Source organism: Alosa sapidissima, chromosome 7, assembly GCF_018492685.1.
Source record: "Alosa sapidissima isolate fAloSap1 chromosome 7, fAloSap1.pri, whole genome shotgun sequence".
Classification (NCBI taxonomy): domain Eukaryota; kingdom Metazoa; phylum Chordata; class Actinopteri; order Clupeiformes; family Clupeidae; genus Alosa; species Alosa sapidissima.
Genome location: NC_055963.1, coordinates 36,855,572 through 36,877,367, shown reverse-complemented (window position 1 = coordinate 36,877,367; position 21,796 = coordinate 36,855,572). Strand labels below are relative to the sequence as shown.

The 21,796-nt window shown below is 39.8% G+C and overlaps 1 protein-coding gene across 4 annotated transcripts in view; it reads left to right on the top strand.

Annotated features, from left to right (window-relative positions):
• The window catches only part of nol9 (nucleolar protein 9), a 38,402-nt gene that overhangs the window by 1,407 nt on the left and 15,199 nt on the right, over window positions 1-21,796 (top strand). For 3 of the 4 annotated variants that reach the window (XM_042099117.1, XM_042099116.1, XM_042099115.1), the window contains exons 2-6: window positions 1,288-1,827; window positions 9,457-9,679; window positions 18,096-18,226; window positions 19,420-19,564; window positions 19,714-19,813. In XM_042099117.1, coding sequence (XP_041955051.1) covers window positions 1,324-1,827; window positions 9,457-9,679; window positions 18,096-18,226; window positions 19,420-19,564; window positions 19,714-19,813 — 1,103 coding nt within the window. In that variant the 5' untranslated portion in view covers window positions 1,288-1,323. Of the gene's footprint in view, window positions 1-1,287; window positions 1,828-2,987; window positions 3,120-9,456; window positions 9,680-18,095; window positions 18,227-19,419; window positions 19,565-19,713; window positions 19,814-21,796 lie in introns of those variants that run through there. The other variant, XM_042099118.1, reaches the window with a different exon arrangement.

The following is a 21,796-nucleotide window of genomic DNA, read 5'->3' as shown; positions in this document are numbered from 1 at the left end:
AATATTTCTGTTTAAATCCTATGTCTCCATATTATTTTCAGCCCTTGAAATTATTTACAAATGAAATTAGAACCTGAAGTCTGAAAATCACATTATCTTGGAAGCAATGTTTGATCATTAATATAACTAGTGCAGTGCCCGTTCAAACATGCCATTCCTGTAGAAAACATGTAGCCCAATTACATTACATCATTCCAGCTAAGCATTCAATACTGAATATTATATTATAGTAGCCTATAATTAATGTGCAGAATTAGGCATTAGACATTTTTACCAATCAAAATGACATGCCTAACAGCTGTTTTGAGTTAAGGCTATATGTTTATTGTTAAGCTTATTGAATAACTTCCTGATAGAGAAGACAAACCATTTTGTGTGTCTCACGTGTTCTACTGCAGCAGCAACAACAACAACACTGGGCTGTCTGTGCATGCGCCTGACTGTTAATCGACTTAATATATTCAGAAATCGGTCACTGCCGATTATTTAAAAAAGGCCAAAAAGCGGCCGATTAATTGGCTGGCCGATCAATCGGTCTACCTCTAATTTGTCATGTGGAAAAATGTGGCCTTATATAAAACTAATGGGCATGCAGTACAAACCTTTACTAGTCCAATCATACTGAGAACATGTCTGAATTCCATCCTACAAAGATTTGGCAAACTAGGAATAATACTTTTTTTTTATATACTGATGCTCAAACATGGCCTCCAAGATGAGGAATTTCTGAGAGTGTAAAAATGATACAAAATCAAGGGTGAAAAAATGTATGAAAACATTAGCCTAGAAATCTAGACGCACCCTAGTGGCAGCAAATGTAATTTGCAGCCATGGTAGTCTAGCAACTCTCTGTTGGCTTGCAAGCTGCAAAACCAAACTTAGGTCATGCCAATCACATCATGTATACAGTAGAGTCGGCGGTGGATTTAGCACTGCCAATGGTGAGTTCCCAGACCCCTATGTCTTGATGTGGGTCAGGCTATGAAAACATTGGAATTTCACAAAAATATTTTGCTGGTCTTAATGTTGGGACCTAAATGTTAGGGAGACAAACCTTGAGCAAATTCTGAGAGAGTGCAGCAATCATTTTCCTGGATTTTGTCTGATTTGACACAGAATGACCCATTGACAACATGGCTAGTCTAAGCATTTTGACTATTTAGTGACTATTTTGGACTTGTTAGTTTTTTCAACATCTATTTTATGTAATGATCTAGAAAACATAATGCAATTTTTTTTTTGTTAAAGCATTATTGTCAGTATCTTTTTTTGGTCTACATTCCACAGGTGCAGGTCAAGCCCCTTGTAGAGTCCTGAGAAGCAATGAAAGCTCAGAGAGCCTCATCACATCCCAAACATACTCTGCGAAATGTTATCAAAAAAGCAAAGAACCCCAAATGGCATGGTCACAATAAATCACTACTCTCAGATGATCACAAGCAAAGCCTCAGTCTAACATCAGCTAGGTATGAGAACCAGATGGGCCACAGTGGGAAATCCAGTTTAAAATCGCAGAGAAGACAATATGCTAAAGCTGTCAGTGGTAGGACTGTAAGCAGCCCTCTAACTGCAGCACCTAGAGTTAAGGCCTTAGCAGCACACATTAATGGACAGACCAAGAGTTTGTCCAATAGCGGTGACAGTGATACAGAGGACTCGCAGGGCTGGAGATCCTATGCCCAATCTGTTCTTCAGAATGGCAAGCAAACCATCCCTGATGCTGAAGAAAGCTTGCTATCCGAACACGTTGGGGAGGAAATTGAACCATTTCTCACCCAGTTTGACCATACCAACAACCGCACCTTGATGGTTATGCGACCAGGCCAGGTAAGTACAGCCTTTTTCAAATACAATGTCAAGAAAAAGTATTTTAGCTCTTTGGAATTGCCTGGGTTTCTGGTCGTCTCATTTTCACAATTTGTTTGAATATATCAAAGGGGCCAAATGAAAATGGACAGCCAAGAGACACTACCAAAGTTATGTGTAAGATCTGCTCCAGTATAATCTGTGCATAATATGGACAGACAACCAATCTGCATGAACTCTGTGTGTGCACTATCCAGTGGAATTGCCAGCATACGCGGGGCCCAATAAAAAAAAAAAAGCTAGCCATGGTCAACAAACAATGTCTGGGGCCAGAGTGGGACACTACACACATCTCATAACCTGCATGTCAGGCGTCAGTTGTTGCCATGTCATTACTAGGGCTGCGAGGAGGGGTCGCGGGGAGCGAGAGTTAGGGGCTTCGTCCACACAGTCCAGTCTGCTAGAGGGCACTGCAAAGAACTGTGATATGTCCTTTCTAAGGTCACAGTGATCTGCCTGGTAGGGATGGGGCGATATGGCCTAAAATCCATATTGCGATATACATTGCAGCCTCTTGAGATGAGATATATATCACAATATATAAATTATAATAGAACCATTTCAGAACAGGTTACATAGATCCTAAGGAAAGCCAAACTGCTAAATGTATTTGATTTAAAAAGAAAGAAAGAAAGAAAGGTAGTACATAGTTTTGAGAACATTTATTGTGTAAAACTGTAATTATACAACATATATAAGTATATATACTCTTTTGATCCCGTGAGGGAAATTTGGTCTCTGCATTTATCCCAATGCTCAAGGGCACTTCAGCGTTCCTACTGGTTGGGGTTCGAACCGGCAACCCTCAAAAGGGATTGGGGTTATGGAGTTACATTTGTTCTACTTTTATGAGCAAGCAGTAGCACAATTTGAGCGCAGAAAAATATTTTGAGTGAGCACACAAATTATATTTTGAGGAAAAATGCAACTCGAGCACAAAATAAATTGTACAGTAGTTGAGCAAACAGGAATCTATGTTGTGCTCCACAAATGTCTTTGCCTGTTTGCTAATATCAATATGTATGTGCAACATCAGCTCCCTTTCTTTCAGTTTCACTGTACGTGCTCACATAAACTGTTCCTCCACTCGCTCAGCAGATCTGTCGTGCTCGCTCAAAACTGTCGACAGCGGCTGCTGAAGTCCAACTCTCATTGGCTGCTGAAGTCCACAACGCCTAGCATCATTTACTAGCGTCAGTGGGAATTGGGGAAAAAAGGAACATTGGAGCATGCCACACGGAAATACATCTTTGGTAAGTATTTATCATAAATATGGGTATTGTTGGATTTACAACACGGTTACAACGTCTACTTAACTTTATGCGTTGAGAGAAAGATTGCTAAAGAGGAATGCATAACATTAACGTTAGGCTATTGTTAATCATGCTGGTCTTGCAGAAAGTTAAGTAGACGTTGTAACCGTGTTGTAAATCCAACAATACCCATATTTATGATAAATACAGAAAGCAGTTTGCAGTAAAGCTAAAAAAATAGCGAGCAACCTGTGATAACCTTATTAAATGCTCAATGGGCCGGATTAAAGTGCGTGGCGGGCCATAGTTTGCCCACCTCTGCTCTACAGGGTATAGTTTGCTGCTGCTCGTCGGACGGCTTAAATCTGAACCAAGTCCAAATAATGGATGTTGCACCTTTTTCACCAGCTCCTCCGTTTCGCTTTCAGCCATGTTCACTCAAGATGACGATGATGCATTGCAGCCGGTTGCAGCTTGTGGCTCTAAATTTCACGGTTAGACTGTTTCATCAACATGCATTATTGCGATAGTGCAATAGAATAAAAATATCTATCGTAGGCCAATTTTGTATCATTTATATTACATATCGTTTATCTGACGCAAGTTAGCCGGCTAGCGGCTAAAGCAGCCAAAGGACCTAGAAGCTTTGCTATGAGGACATGTTCTAAACTGTACTGTGGAGTGAGTAAGACTGTTTTTAGTGGCAGGCTAACACATACTGATGACTTGCGCTAGCCTAGCACCTGCGAACTCTGCAACTAGAAGGACTGGAGGAAACGTTTTGAAAACGGTCTCCAATGATAAATATCACACTTGCTAACTTGGAAATGAGGTCCTATGTCCAAAATCCTGAACCACCCCTTTAAAGCCATTCAATGTAGTTTTGGGTTTTATGGGCTCCCCCTATGCTAGTCACGGATTACTTATATTTTACCTTTCCATTGTAAATACTGCTCCTGGTACATGTGCATTTGTTTTGGAGCCAAATGACTAGTAACAGGTGAAGACAAAGAGCCATATCTACTGACTAGGTAATGTTTCCCGGTTCTTGCAAGGTGTCAACAGGGCACCAACAGCCAAATTGCAAAGCTGGTTATCTGCCTACGGGGCGCTGTCAGCTATGCTAGGCTCACGATTCTCCCTGTTACAAGTTTGTTTACCATGAAAATGACTTTGAAGCTGTTGTATGGTAATTCCAAAGGGTTCACTTACTTTAATGCCAAGCATATTCACTAATTACCGGTATGTTAATTTTGTTTCTTTAAAGAGCATAATGGTGCATTGAATGTGTGGCTTACAGTGGGCAGTGCTTCGACTTGGCCAGCTTCACTCGCGGTCTGCACGTGGGATCACGCGACTTTAATTTGTATTTTCCCAGTGTGACGCTGCAACAACCCAAACAACCGGTAGATGGCTCAAGTGAGCAGGGTGTCTCGTAAAAAGAAATGGAGCCTGGAAAACCCTACACAGACTTCACTACAAACTTTAGCAGACTGGTTTAGAAATAATTTAATAGCCAGAAATATGCCTGCCCTGCCCTAATAAAGAAATATTTGGTTAACTGCGAGTGAATCCCGTTTGCAGCCGTAGAAGAAACGCAGGACAAATTAAACATTCTGGTTTTCTCCGAGTGCAACGATGATACAGACATCATTTGGACAAAATATAGAGCATATTAACCTCCGTTGCTCAGCCAAATGCCTTCCTGTTACGTCCTGTTATCACGGAGTTACAGGCGATAAACGATTTTTGATGGTCACAAGTTTACTTCATTAGCGGCTTATTTTTTTGATTATTAAAGAGTGTTTTTCATTTAAAGGTTTGACTTTGTGCTTATTCAGTAGAGCATTTAGTGCTCTTCCCAATCCCAGACGTTCACATTGCATGTTTGTTTGTAATGGATGCAACCGTGAGATACGCTTGTCATAGGCGCCGATACCGTGGATGCTCCGTCTCTCGGGCACCCACTGAAAACATCGAGCACCCACGTGTGACAGCTTACAGTCCCGGCTAAATTTACATTCATTTAAAATCAAACATCGCAGTTTATGTTAAATTCAGCATCTCTCATAATGTGATTGGATATGTTGCTGTCAATTCCCTACTTCATACTAACCACCAATGAGAGCGTCTCTCGTATGAAAATTCCTGACACTTCCCACCTGAAGAATTAACGCAAGGCTTTGTCGGGTCTTCAGCCCCGAATGTTTAAAATGTATATAGCCCTGAATATCATTTTAAAAGTAGTCTGACAAAGCTTATTGTTTTGTGACACAGCTAAACACTGGTACCTCATAGAACGTCTATAACATAGCCTAGGTGGTCGCAACTCACAAAAGTAAGCAGATAATAAGAACTCGCGCAAATCTAGCCTACAACACGCAGACAGCTTTATGCGCAGGGGAGAGAGCGCGCGCGCACTGTGCTTTATGATTGATCTTCTGATGGTATCTTGCTAATTCACTGAACTGCATTAGGTGACACAAATGGTATTGCCTTTATCTTATAACTCCTTGTCTGAGCGACTACCAGGCCTATGGTTTTTAAAAGTCAGATGTTCCCTGACAAAGACATTCGAAAATTAAGAATGTTTATTGACTTGAAAAATACACAAATTTTTGCAAACTCCCTTCATTCAACCCTTGAAGACATCGCGGTCTGGTGCGCTGTGTAGATTGTTTCTCGTACCATTTAATTTCTCAGAATTTAGGTCTACTAGGCCTACAATAACGTCATCACCAAATACATCTTTTATTTTTAGTTGATCAACCACAAAGAGTAGCATAGGCCTACTGTGCACAGTGCACTGACGACTGTAGCAACCCAACGTAACCAGTTGTTGTAGATGAGAGGCAACCCCTTGTTTCAGATAGCCTGGACAACATGTTACCTGGGTGTTGCCTACATTATTAATTAATGGTAGCCTACAATAGTTAATTGATTCGCGTAACATATTAGTTGGCTCAAAGAGTAGGGAATCAGGATGGAGAGAGTCACGCGTGTGTTGCTTTTGCGGGATCGAATCCAGTTTAATGCTAGTTTTCAAAACATATATTTTTTACATGTCTTTTGTCCGAGTGGCTGTAATGTAGCCGAGCGCTCATGGCGTATGAAAAGCGACTTCAAACCGCCTAAACCAACTTGTTTGTGAATGTCTGACAACTGCTGCAGCGCATGCACGCACAAGGAAACCAGTAGGTGGAGAAACCAGAAGGCACACAACACCGGAACGATTTTAAGGCCATTTCGCATAGGCTACTCAATGGTGCTATTTCACACGCATTATAGCGACCCCCACTCACCGGGGTTAGTGGAAGGTGTTAATAGACGATTGGCGTAGCCTACAGTGGACTAGGGCTGTCAAAATTGCTCAAAAATTACGTTTGAATATCCCCTCTAAAATAAACACATGTATTCGAATATATTGGAATATCTAGGCTATATTATTTGCGCATTATGTCAGTGATGCGCATCATGTCATCTGTTTGTAACTTTTTGTATGGTTATTGCTTGACAGGGGGGATCCCAAGCAGCTTTCAGCCATAAGGCATTTCCTAATTCACCTGACACTGATATTCAAAATGTTGAAACTATTTCGGCATAGTCTGTAAGCAGTTTAATTAAATGTAATGTTAGTTGTAAACAAACGGGCTACTTGGTGAGGCTTGGCCTCACAGATGCGCTCGTGCCTTAAATGGCAATACAAATCTTCACGATAGGCCTATTAACTGACCGCCCGATTCACGTTGGCTGGGGGGCAGGGGGGGCCATCAGACATTTGTTCCCAAGGGTCTATGAATTGTTAACCCGGCCCTGCCCCCAACAAACGCAACTTTCCACCTCTGAGATAGCTGAAAAGAAGTCTAGAGGACTCCTAACTCACTAGACCTACTTACTGTAGGCTGCGCAAACCACAAGCCTGCATTCGAGGCAGGCCTTCTGTTGAAGAATTTTATATAAATCCTGCGCTAACAGTAATCCTCCTACCCCCGCTACCACAGCTGTGGATAGTGTGGCATGCTCACGCTTTATGTCTCCTTCTTGCAAACTAGGCCTATAGCCCAACCATTTACGTCTTCAAAAAATAACAACTTGCCAGATATGCCTTCATAAATTTGGGCTTCATTCAGCATTTTGTTCTTCCACTGGAAATGACTCTTCTACATTTGCTGCCTGCTGCATCCTTTCTGTTTGTATTGTTTAGAAAATGTTTGACGTCTTGAGTTAATGCATTAAACATTGTTTGCTGGTAACCAGCCACAAATAGCCTACAGATTCTTGCGTGCGTTCTCTCCAAAATGTGCCCGTTATATAGGCTATCCAAGTGCATAATTCTGCGGCATAAAGCAGATGTATTTGTGTATTGTACAGAACATTGCATTGTACATTGCAGTCAATAAGTAGTGCAAATTATGAAACCAAAACGTGGGTCATAGTTGTCTAAGCCTCTGCTGTGAGGCCAAACCCATGAACAAAGACGCATTGATATCTGCAATATTTTTTTTTTTTTTGGCGAAACAAGCTCACAGCCGAACAAGTCATACTGAAGGGAGAGGCAACTGGCATGTGATCTCCCCACGGGCCAATGGATGTACAAGTTTTCTCCTGTGCCTACGATATTTAATCCAGTGTTTTGTCAAGTTGCAAAATGCTACTGTATTCATTTTATGATAGTATGAAGTACTTTTTGTATAGGGTACTATCTTAATTGCTTTATACTCAATACTTGACCAATGGCTGCATCTGTCTATTGAAAGTGAGAATGTGGCATGTGATATACTGTGTTGGCTTCATAAAATGAAATAAACAGATTACTAATGGCCTACAAGCTGTTCTGAGGTGCGTTTCCCATACAACTACGGAGGTTAGCTTTTTACTAACAGGATGCATCGTTCAACTAACCAACATGTAAGTTACGACTGTTTCCCAAAACTGTCGTACTTACATAGTACTGTAAGTTTGGACCATGATGGTTTCCAAACTTCAGTAGTCTGGACTAAGGTGGTTAATGACGTTTAGTAGCACGTGAACGGGCACCTGCACATACTTCTGTGGCGCATTGCGTTAAGGCCGGCAGATGACCGCCGCCGTTGCACAGCAGTTACCAGTCCCCTGTCCAAGAGTTCGAATCTGGGTTAAGACGTTGACAACAATATTGACATCGTTGTTTACCTAAGTTTATCTTTTGTACAGATCATATTATCAATATATGAAAATCAAAGGCTACATATTCTCAGCTGACTCGTCAAAAAGTGTGCACCACCTTATTATTATCTGCAAGTGTGTGACTTTTACTTACGTGCACATGGCTGCAAATTGACTTTTAATTTATGTATTTTCTGCCTTGGGCATTTTAAAATATGGATGTATGGTGGTTAGAAGTGTAAATATCAATTAGAAACCTAAATATATTTATAATTATTAATTTGCAAACAAATAACTGGCGTCAGTGACGTCTTTGACATGAAGATCCCTGGAACTATGCTTCTAGCATTCTACCACAGGTCGAGAGGTGTAGTTGTAACTACACAACTTTACGATAGTGGTTGTGAACGTTCGTTGCTACTATGGTTTTGGGAAACACTAACGTAGTGGAACGATGCATTGGACTATGTAAGTTCCAAATATGAATGTAATTCTGCGGCATAAAGCAGATGTATTTGTTTATTGTACAGAAAAATAAAAATGACATGGCAAGCAGTCAATTGACTACATTGCAGTCAAGAAGTAGGGCAAATTAATTTACGAAACCAAAACGTGGGTCATAGTTGTCTAAGCCTCTATTGCGTAGCCTGTTAAAAACGTCGCCAGATAGTATTAAATCGGCAACAACATTGTTTTCTGAAGAAGCCTACCCAAGGCTACAGATTAATTCTGAACAGTTATTTCTCTACTGGCTCAATTATCACACCACTGTTTTGATTTGCGTAGTTGCGTTAACCCCAACACTGACAATAATGTAGACAGCAAATTTCGATTTCGATTTTCGTTACCACCGTGTAGTCAAGCCTTAAGCCATACCCAAGTAGCCTAAATCGAGGTAATGTTTAATTATGCATGATTTATTTTGTTATTGAATTCGTAGGCTGGGATTACTCTCGGCAACAATTATGTTTAATGGTAGATCCTGCTTTTTCAGATGGGACCGCAGGCAGAGCGACGCACAGTGGCTGAAAGTGGTACTAAAGCTTCACGCAACTTCACGCCGCGTAATGCGCGAATGAAGTGGTCATTTGAAAGCGATGGCCACTGTATTTGTGTTTTGTGCATTCTGAGGAGTTGGATCTACGTCGCATAGCAATTCATTTTATGTCTGTATGGTCTCTGGTCTTTGCAGACGCTGTGTTTTCGAGGGAAGTGCCTGCTGACGTGTTTGTATGGGCGGGTGGAGGTGTTGGGTTTCACCATAGAGGAGGGTCAGCAGCCTTACCCCCTCTACTCCCCAGCCTCTCACTGCCCACTCACCATTACGGCCTTGGCAGACAGCTCCCTATCCACCAAAAACCGCAAAGAAGGCCGACAGGAAGCCAAGATGGTTGTGCGCAAATACTTATCCTCTGGTAAGACTTGAGCCGAATTTACGCTCCCTTTTTGTACGAACATAGATTGTTCCGTCTTGTGGGGCTTTTACTACGAGCCTTTAATGAGCCTTTACTCTGTCGTTTCTGTGTTTGTGAACCAATCAAGGACACTCAGGGACACATTAGCCTTTTACTTGCCTGCTGCATAAACCAGCATAGTATTACAAGTCTACAGTGGTTGCAAAAAAATATCAATGTCATTGCCATCTAAATTACTATTCAGAAGTTTGCAACTCCCCAGAAATGTATCCATCAAATAAGGTGCATAGTTAATCATGTAGTCAAAACATTGAAGATTTTTACTTAAAATATTGTTTTTGTGAAAATTTGCTTTCATTAACGTATCCTCCATTTGCTGCAGTTACAAACTTTGCAGCATTACAGTTTGAGTGCCCATCCAAAACATGCCTCTACAAAATGTGCTTGCAGGCACAATGCATCCGGTGTCGCTCTTCATTATGTTTTTGGTCAAGATCCGAAAAATGCCTTTTTGTCTGCAGGCACATCACTTTCCACGTTGGTGGCCAGATCCTGAAAATTTTGTTCTTGGCATTTCACATTATATGAAAGGTCTAAACAATTGACATGGTTACACATGTATATGTTTGTGTCTTGCAAGCCAACAGCTCGCTGGACATAACAGGGCTCTACAGTGCGCCCATTTCACTCGCACATGCGAGTAAAAATGATGCCGTGCGAGTGCAAAAAAATATTTAGGCGCACTGGTGCGAATGACTTCTAACCATGTCAATGTTTGTCTATAAAATACACCGCAACATCGAGAAACATTACTGGTGCAAACCATAGAATCACGTCGTGAATGCAGCATAAAAACTACACCTCCCATCAACGTTAGCAGTTTCGCGTTGTGACTCGCTAGTAGTCGCTTCTATCAAATCCATAAGCGCGCAGAAAAAGTGGAAAGTTAGACTAGCCAGCCAAGATGCAAAGATTGAAGAAATTAGTTCTTCTATCCACCGAATTCATTGGATATAGGAGGAACAGGATGAGATTCTGAGAGTGCAGTGAGAGAAGGAAAGGTAACCTAACATGCCTTTTAGCCCAGTTGATGTATTGGCTGCAATATGCAAAATATAGCTGTAGCGAACCGGCACAAAAGTGGCCTCCCGTAATACTCCCATTTTATTCAAAGGTAGAACGCTACTGACAACTCCAGGCTTCCACGCATGCTTGTTTGTTTACACCGAATACAAGCTGAAGTGCAAAACGAAAGTAGGCCTAACGTTGCCTACTGCCCCCATCAATGCAGATATTTCAAATAAAAACTAAAAGTATAAAACCTATATCCTTGATTAGCCTATGTTGGGTTTTGTGGAAGAGAAAATGGACTGTTTTAGTAGTAGTATTAGGCAGTATGCTGTCAGATAGGTCACCATGGGCATATTTGGATTAGCTATAGATGGATTCACAAATAAATAAATTAGCCTACATTTGGCAGGATACTTAATAAACATGCAAATATGGCAATGTATTATATTATTTTACATTAACAAAATGTAGGAAAATAGAACAGACTGAAAATAAAGTAGGCATTGATCTTTAAAATCCTGTTTCCTGTAGCCTAAATGTTGTCAGTCATTCTTAATATTCGCAATTGGTGCACTGGCATGTTTAACTGTTAGCTGCAGTGTAATGTGACTGTGCGCCCAAATTTTTGTCTGTGCTCCTAAATTTTTTAACTTGGGCGCACAAGTGCTCCTGAAAAAAAATGTTAGTGTAGAGCCCTGCATAACTGCGATGTCAGTAGCCTACATTTGATCTCCGAAGCTGAATATTAGATAACACCTCAAAGCCTATTGTTACTACCATCACAAGTATTAAAGTAGTCCATAAAACCTTGAAGGCGACGGGCAATTTATGCTTACTATATAATAGTCCTAGCGTAGCTGGAATTAATTTGTCTGATCATAATCTTACATATCCTAGTCAAATGTACTTCTTGCAAAGTTGTCGTTTGTTTTTTTATTTTGGGGCTTTTTGCCTTTAAACATGCTATGTGGATTTTTTGTTTAAAACATCTAAAATTACCTAGAAATAGTATGAGGACTAGGGTTTGGTATTGTTTGGGTTTTATCTGATACCGGTGCTAAATCAATACTTTTGAAACGGTGCCGCTGCCTGAACCAGTAAAATGCTCAAACCAGTGGTTGAAAGCATGCTTTTTTTTTTTTTTTTTTTTTTGATTGAAAAGACCAATTTGAACATGAAATTGAACTATATATTCAATTTATTATCAATATCTGTAGTTTCCTTGCTTCTAGGCATAATTCTAATTGCAGGAGGTTGCCATAACTTTAAATGTTAAAACTTCTTACCATGGATGCACACACAATGGCAAGTAGCCTAAGCAATCATTCCTCTGCTTTGAAGTTTAGCCGGTCCAGATGGCTTGCCACATCTTTAAATTAGTGCGGTCAGTTAAATGTGTTATTAACGGCGTTAACGCAAACCCACAAAGAGGTTTTATTTTACACCATCACTTGTTCTGTTATCAACAATCCTCTTTGGCTGCTAGTATTTTGAGCCTTTGCTGCACCGTTTCTTGTCCTTAAACTGCCACAGACACTTCCTAGCAAAGATTGTAAGAACTTTGCTTCCTGCCTAGTCCTCCTCCTGTAGTCATGGAGATAATAAACACCACTTCTGAACTCCCGGTCGGCTGAATGGTACTTCAATGATTCAATTGCATTAGATTCCATTCTTCTCAATAGCGTCCCGAAGTGTAACGTAGCGTTTCCATGACGGCAGAATCACTGGATCTAAACAAACTTTCGAAGTGGCTTAAATAGCATTGAATGTAGACATGTGGCATCATTTCTAGCTAATAAATTGTTTTAAATGTAGGCTATAGCCATTTAAACGTGCTTTACCTGCTAGGCAGCAGCTTAGCCACATAACACGGATTCCCTGGCAGGTGTAATAGTAAGATACAAAATTCCAGTGGATATTTCACGTCTTCTCAAAGACTGACGGCTGTTAAGAGTGACGTTTTTTGCCAAAAAAATAAAGCCAAAACACGTCCGTGAATTTAACCGCATGCTGTGAAGTTACATGCAGGTCTCTTTTACGGAGGAAACCCATGCTAAAATAAAACTCTGTACGAATTTGATTGTGTTATGAATATATGTTGTAATATGTGATTCCTACAGTGTAAAAAAATATACTAACGTCTTAGAAACGTTGTAAAATGATTGAAATGTATTAAGAAAGCCACCGCTATGGTGATTTCTAATGGTATATTGATTTGTTTAGATCCAGTGAAATCGCTGCCTTGACAACGCTACGTCATGGCTTCGGCACTCTATACAACTCCGCACAACAGCATCGCACTTCGCTGCCGTGTACATCACGATTCAGTTCTATTTGGTCGGCGCCACTCCATAAAATCCATTTTTCATCCAGTGTTTGCCAGTTTGAAATTTTGGCGCTGATGTGTGTGGCAAGTGTCAGTGCACCATAGACTATAAAATAGCAGTGCACTCAGCAGTGTCTGCGCCGGTGTCTGCTTAGTCGACATGGAATTAAAATATCACCGAAGGATGTTGATAGATTAGTTTAATGTATGGATGGATGAATGAATGGTTTGAAGTAATTGGAGAGAAAGTTGAATGGAAGGTGTCTTGTATTACTAATTGAATGGAGAGAGACACAGAGAGAAAGGGGCCTAAACGTTGAGGAGCTAGCAGTTGGAACAGGTGCAACACGGTTTGATTGGCCCTTTATGAAGTCATAATGCCCAATGCAAAGTATATGGGTAAAATAAGCTTGTTTTTATGTTAATATCTCAAAAAGTATAAAGTTTAAGTTTTAATAGCTAAAGTGTCCTTTAGAACAGTGGTTCTTAAACTGGGGGTCGCCAAAAATATTGGAGGGGTCGCAAAATTATTTGCACTAAAGGCTTCTAAAGGTTTTTAGTCAAAGGCTGCCATTGACATAATGCCCTCCTCTCAACATTTTCGAAACAAAATTCCGCCGGTTAGAGAGAAGGGGGTCGCGACCCTTGGCCCATGTTTTTTGGGGGCCCATGTTTTTTTTGTTTGTTTAAGAACCACTACTTTAGAAGACCTATGCAACAATGTATGTATGAAGGAAGTTTGTACGTTAAATAGTTTGAGCTGAATTAGACGCACAAATTTGGTTCGAAGAAAATACGATTCGATACAACTTTATTTGTCAGTTTGTGCTGACATTCTTTTGAAATGAAGAAAATAAATATAATAAAATAAAAAGTATAAAAGTACAGTGTATTTACATGCACTGTAATAACATGTAGAAGAAGAAGCCACAGAATAACAATACAGTGCATTGGTTTGCTTGCACTGTAATAAAGCATCATCCTAAGTTAAATATATGCATGCATATTGGACTGAACAAGCTGCAGGGAAAGCAAGCTTAACTATTATGGGGCAGCCGTGGCTATGGCGCAGCTGTGGCCTACTGGTTAGCGCTTTGGACGTGTGGAGGGTTGCCGGTTTGAACCCCGACCAGTAGGAACGGCTGAAGTGCCCATGAGCAAGGCACCTAACCCGACTGCTCCCCGAGCACCGCGGTTGTAGCAGGCAGCTCACTGCGCCGGGATAAGTGTGTGCTTCACCTCACTGTGTGCTCACTGTGTGCTAAGTGTGTTTCACTAATTCACGGATTGGGATAAATGCAGAGACTAAATTTCCCTCACGGGATCAAAAGAGTATATATACTTATACTTACTATACATTTTAGAATAATTATTTCAAGCCAACGGTAATATTAGATCTGCAGACCTGCCTTATATTGGCTGATAAAGTACAGGGTTCCTGTGCAGTATGGAAATTGTAACCACAGCATTGGTTATACAGTGATTAGGGTGGGAAGTTTTGAACACTGTCATAGTGGCATAGATCATTTTGTCACCTATTTTTAATTTAGTCTTAGTCTTGTGACTAAATGTCCTTTTTAGTCTGTCATATTTAGTCATTCAAATATCATTTTGTTAGTCAAGTTTTAGTCAACTAAAAGTCTCGTCATTTTAGTCTAGTTTTAGTCAAAAGAAAACTAAAGCTATCTTAGTCTTAGTCAGTTTTAGTCAAAACATTTTAGTCTCTTTTTATAACAAATTATTTCTGATTACCATTTCAGTCAAATAGTTTTTCACACATCTCAATTTTCTAACAATATTGTGTGTCCACAGGGCTACTCTACTGTTATAATTACTCATTCTGATATTTTTGTCAGTCAGTACGCACAGGTAAGTCGAGCTACAGTTATAGCTCGGCTGGGATTTGGCCATAGACAGTAAAAGATTTGACTGGACTACTGTCATGATCTTCATAGACCAGTGTTTCACAAAGTGTGGTCCGCAAGCTATCCCAAGTGGTCCACGAGCAGACATGGTAAAATATAATATAGATGAGTTGTTTGCCCAATATTGAACCAACTTGTATGTAAATTCAAACTACAACACTGTCTATGTCAGATATACCAGTTTAAATCATATGAATCCTCTGACACAATTAAACAAAGTGCAAAGACAATAAGCAAGGTGGTTCAGTGAGTATTGTGTAGGCTAATATATTGCTAGGTCTATTTTTTATTTTTTTTTTAAGCTAGGTGGTCCGTGCGTTTCTTTTTTATTGATTAGTTAAGTGGTCCTACATCTGAAAAAGTTTGAGAAACACTGTCTTGGACCCAAGTATGAATGTTTTACTCCGCCACGCTAGATGGCGATATGCGCCCAAACGCAACACAAACTCTCAATCTTAGCTAACTTGCTAGCGAATTTTCCATATTAGCTTACTTGCTAGCAAACTTTGCATCATCAGTGTAACTAGTTAAATAGTTGACATTACTTGCTGAAACTTTTCGTATGGACATTCTGGGGGATGTTAATTTGTATTTATGAGAGAAGCTTCAACTTCTGGGTATGTAGCATTGTGGCATAAAGCCTAACAGCACGTAGACTAGCCTATAGGAAAGCTGCTGCGCATTAACCATGAACTCATTCGGAATATTTTGAAAAGGTAACAGCTATTCTGTCTTCTCATTTTGTAGACGAAAATGGAAGAGAAATTTTATCTTAGTTTTTATTTCATGCAAAACATTTTAGTCTCGTCTTTTTTCGTCAACAATAAAGCATCTTAAGATAGTCTTAGTCAGTGTTTCAGGACATTAGTGCAGTCTTGTCATCGTCTCGTCTTAGTCATGGAAAAAAAGGTTGTTGACGAACATTTTTCCTCTCGTCTCGTCTGACGAAATTAACACTACACTGTGAATAAAAGTCTACTGTGAGAATGCAAGATCGTCTAAACCCCTTGCTTTTGTTTTGTACCGTCACTTTCGTATCACTGAAGTGATGAAGATGAATTTGCTATTACCCATAAAGGATTCAATAACTTTGAATTCTCCAAACAGTAAACTGACACGTTTCTAAAGAAAATGGCCTCCGTTGTTATTGTTCTGTTTTTTACAGTGCATGAAAATGCACTGTACTGTTCTTCCTAGGCAACCACAACAACTTCTTCTTATTACAGTGCATGAAAATGCACTGTACTGTTCTTCCTAGGCAACAACAACAACTTATTATTACAGTGCATGAAAATGCACTGTACTGTTCTTCCTAGGCAACAACAACTTCTTTTTCTTATTACAGTGCATGAAAATGCACTGTACTGTTCTTCCTAGGCAACTTATTATTATTATTATTATTATTATTATTATTATTATTATTATTATTACGCTTACCACTTTTTCCGTACGCAATTTCTCTTGAACAGTTTAACTTAGAAACTTAATTCAAACTTTGTAACGTAGGTCTTCAAACAGATCGGGTTGGTATGACTTTTCAACTATTAAAGAAAAACTTTTTAAAAATCCCCATAGACTTAACATTGCCGATTGTGACCTCATAATACGGCCGTTAAGCAATTAGAATCCTATGGCAGGTGTTCAGGCCACCTGCAACCTCAGGCTTTACAAGGAAGTTTATTGTCACATGCATATAGTTACTGGAAGTGAGAAATGCAGTGAAATTATGTCTGGTGTCAGCCTATTTGTGCATTAATGGGGGGGGGGTAAAGAGTGCAGTAGAAGAGGGGTTTAGTAGATTAAGTGGCAAGGGCTGCATAAGAAAGGTGGGGGAGGATTGGGATTGGGTGGGGGGCACCAACAAGGAGCACCCAAGAGCAACAGGGGCAAGGAAAAACTCCCTTACCAAGGAAGAAACCTTGGGCAGATCCACGGCTCACGGCTTTAAGCATACAATCTGGGTCAATTAAGACTACACATCCTATCAACTGTTTCAAACTGTTTCAAAATAAGTCCTCACTACAATAATCCACTGTTAAACAATGTAACCCATTAAACTACTGAACTTTTTACATTCAACTTTTAAACGGTCTACTTTTAAACTATCTATCTATTAAACTAGCTTTCTATCAACAACTTTTAAACTATCTACATTCAACTTTTAAACTATATACATTCACTAGCTGTCTATCAACAACTTTTAACTTGTCATCAACTGTCAACACTTTTCATCAACTATGACTCCTACCCACTGTAGCTAGTTAGCACGGTTAACAAAGTTAGCATGCTAACATGCATGTAACATGGTTAGCATAGTCAACATGCTAGTTAGCATAACTACTAAAAATGATAAGCTTGGTTAACTAAGTCACATGGTTAACATAGTTAGCATGTTAGCATTGCTAGCATAGTTAGCATGTTTAGCAAAACTGCTAGAAAATGTTTAGCAAAACTGCTAGAAAATGTTAGTTAAGTTAGCTAAGTAGCATGGTTAGCATGTTGTTAGCACTACTATAAAACATTAGCTAAGTAGCATGGTTAGCAGAATTAAAAATCTTAGCATAACTGCTAGCAAACATTAGAGCCATTCCAACTTTCAGTTATCGTCAAATATCTACCTATACACAGCCATTAAACTATTTGAATATCAACATTCATTCAACTTCCAGTCTGTCAACAACTTTTAAACTATTTACCTTCAACTTTTAAACGGTCTACTTTTAAACTATCAACTTTTATTAAGCTATGCAACCACCATGTCTATCCTAGCATCACCGTAGTAACCATCTCTGTGTTATCTGTTTTAACTATACATGATATTTTATAACAACTTTAGCATTTTCATGCACTGGTAATTCCTTGGAATTGCGTTTCTAGTTTTAATTATTATTGTTATAGTTATTATCAGGTCCAGAAATACTAATGTTCTGGATATTCATAACCAGTTTATAGGATGGCGGGTTTCAGCTCAATTCCATTTACTGCTTTGGATTGTTTGCAACATCACTGGAATTATTCAGACCAGATTCATTGCAACCAAAACCAGCCTATATGATTTGTGTGGTAATGTAATTTTTGTGTGTTTTTTGTGTAGTGCCGAGGAAGCATCTACTGAATGAGATGGATTCAGATTCATGTGTTGTTCTTCTTGAAGCTCTGGATAACCCCCTCACACGCTTCCTTACTAGCCACTCACAGCTCAACGAGCTCTTTGGCCTTAGCTCGGTATGTGGAATGTTGCACACAGCACACACATATGCCAAGTATAGATATATTGACCTTTCAATGTGAATTTTATATTTGTTTATGGGAATTACCACTCCACATTTTCAGCTAAGAATCAATTAAATTTTGTGTCTAACATAGTGATAAGAATGAAAGTTCAGTTTTACTAAACATTTTTATTGAGCAGTATCTGAAATTATTATACAGCTCTTCAGAGTGCTGTAGAAAGTTCCACTCACAGGATTGGGTCTTCCCTAGTTCGGTGGTCTGTTAAATCTGTATAATGAGCGCTGCAAAGTATACACTACTGTGCCGTTAAGCTCCTTGTTAGAGAACAGCAAGTTGTGCAGAAAGTACTGAAACATTGAATTGTTGGACATGCATATTCAAAAGTTTAGAGAAGGTCACATTAAGTTCACCTGTAAAGGTTATAGTGGATTTTATGTTCATCCTGAAATTTCACCTGAAAGCCGAATATCCCTGACTTTGTGAGTAGTGTATAATGACTGCTGTTAGTGGCAACAGGTTTTGTGATTCACGTCTTTCACGTCTGATTTTCTGATACACGTCTTTCATTCGCCTATCGCAATGGAACTTCATTGAAAGTGAAAGTCAGCAAGGAATTACGTTGCCACACAACACTTGAAACTTAAGTTATATTTGTGTGGCAAACTATTTGTTTCCTCAGCGGAAGCCACAAAACGGTATCAAAATAATTTTTAAAGACCCTTTGTGTGAAGTTTCTTTACTTGTTTTGGCAAGTAGCCGTGTAGTAAGCCTATAACGTATTGTCCGCCGGTCATTATTGAAGGACGAAGCGGTCCTGTTCTTATTTTCCGGTAATGACTGGTGGACAATACATTATCCCTTACAAATTTGAATGTAATGTGAGCAACCCCAAGGGACCATTCCATAGTAATGGACACTATAGTGGCATGTTCATAGTGATATTGAATATGTGCTTTGACCACCTTTCACAGTATTAGGAAGCCTACAGTACTAGGAAGCATTTCAGGAACATATTTTCATGTGTTTGCATGTTGAAGAGTCGTGCTCATGACCACATAGCACATAAAATATTTGCCATTTCTCCAGCCTGCAGCTTTGCCATTGATCCATTGTAATATTTGTAATATATTGTAATATTTTTTGGATGTTCCCTTATTTATTTGCTTGCATATGTGCATATCTAGAAAGAACTGCGTTCAGACTCGGCAGTGGATAATTCTGCTCTGAGTGCAGTTGGACTGATGGCCCTGAACAGTAGTGGGAACCAGGGGCTGATCACTTCCAGGAGCTATAGAGATGCACTGCACAGACTTGTTCAAGTGTGGGGAGGTAAGTTAACTGCATATCTGCCTCTGTGTACCTACAAAGTTGCCTCAAAATAATTATGATAGTAATGCTGTAGGAAGCTAAATTGTTGCCCTGATTTCAGAGAAAAAATTTGGACTAACATCTGATTTTTGTTGCTCATACTTCTACAGATGATGAGTGTGATCGCTGTCCAATAATTTTGGTGTATGGTGCTAAGAACTCTGGGAAGTCTACCTTTGTTCGTCATCTCATCAACAGCCTTCTTAACCAGTAAGTAGACATACGCACTTAGTACAGCGGCTAAGCACCGGAATCGTTCAGTTTTTGCAGAAAGCATGAAACTTGGCACAGTTATACTACTACCCCTAGTGATCAAAAATTGAAATGGACCCCAGCACATAGCGCCCCCTAGTGGCCACCATCTTGAATTCAAATATGGCCACCATTCTTAATAGAATTGTTGATACAACTTTAAAATTCAACAAGATAAAAATGTCTTAACTTCTAACACTTTACTTTTAGGGTCAAGGAAGCTATTGACATGATTTACAAACAAACCTGATGTTGACCATTTTGAAATCCAATATGGCGGTTACCAAATGTGAAAATATAGACCATCTCTATTGTTATTGATAGAAATATCATTCAAAAACAATTTCAAACTTTGAAAAGTCATTTTATCACAACCTCAATAATATACGAGGCATCAAATATAATCTGGTAAGATTCCAATATGGCCACCGTGTAAGAAAATAAGCCAGAAATTCTATATCTTCATCACATTACATCAATAAAGTCTTATTCTACCTTCTCTTTCTGAGCAAACCTTAACTCTTACTGCTGAAAGAAATTATACACTTTAAAAAATGAAACACATCAGATCTCAATGGGGAAAAAACATCATGCTGGACATCTACATTACATTACATTTGGCTGACGCATTTTTAACCAAAGCGACTTACAACCTGGTAAACAGTTTAAAGGTGCCATGTGTAAGAATTGAGGTAAAAATATCCAAAAAAATGAGCTACACGCATCAAAAGAATGAGAAGAAATAAGGGCGATGATGTAATTAAAAAAATGACAAGGTATAGTGCTGCAGAGATATCAACCTGAATTAGCATGCTAAATTACTAGCCACAGCCCGACAGGTGTATACTCTTTGGTTCAAGTACGCCCACAAGCCGTGCGAGTTATTCGTGTATTGCAGTATGGCTGGCGGTTATGTTGCCCGCATACCGCCTCCCATGGCAGAAACTGGTATTATGACACCTGTCGGGCTGTGGTTAGTAATTTAGCATGCTAATACCTCAATTCTTACACATGGCACCTTTAAAGCTTTTAAAACAATTCTCTCAACAATTGTAGAACAATTTAAAACAATTCAAAAAGGTAAAGAACAATAGGAAAAGGTGCATCAGTGAGTGCTATTTTTATACAGTCAAGTGTCAGTTTTAGTCAGGTGGTAAGTGCTAGAATTATCTAGTTCTAAGTTGTGCTACGAGAGGAAATATTCACAAGAGTTGGGTCTTCAGGAGTTTTTTTGAAGATGGAGAGGGATGCCCTTGCTCTAGTAGGAACTGGTAAAAGTTTGGATTGACCTTAGCGTGGCGCGTCATTTGTCTGAGGAGCGCAACAGATGGGAGGTATTCCTGTCTGAGGGCATTTGAGTAGGGAGCAGAACTGGAGACTACTTTGTAGGCAAGCGTTAGAGACTTGAATTTGATGTGGGTGGCCATAGTAGCCAGTGTGGCTGAATGAGCAGCGGGGTAATGTGCCCCTTTTGGTTGGTTGTAGACCAGACGCGGCGGCACGTTCTGGATCATCTGAAGGGGTTTCACTATGACTTGCCTGTGCCAGGAGTTGGGTAGCATCTTGAGTCAAGTCCTGTTTTCCATATGTTGTAGAGTGTGAAACGGCATGACCGGGCGACCGAGGCAACATGATCAAAGAAGGTTAGTTGGTTGCCGAGAACGACTCCTAAATTTCTTGCAGCCCTGGTGGGTGCAACAGACAGAGAGTCAATTTTGATGTCGATGTCATGATGTATAGTAGGTTTAGCTGGGAGGTGAGTGTGTCTTCATCCATGTAGATATGTCTGAGAGGCAATCCGAGATCCGTGCCGAGACCAAGGGGTCATCAAGTGGAAAGAACAGATAGAGCTGTGTGTCGTCTGCATAGCAGTGGTATGAGAAGCTGTGCGAACGGATAATCTGTCCCAAAGAAGTGGTGTGGATAGCAAAGAGAAGGGGG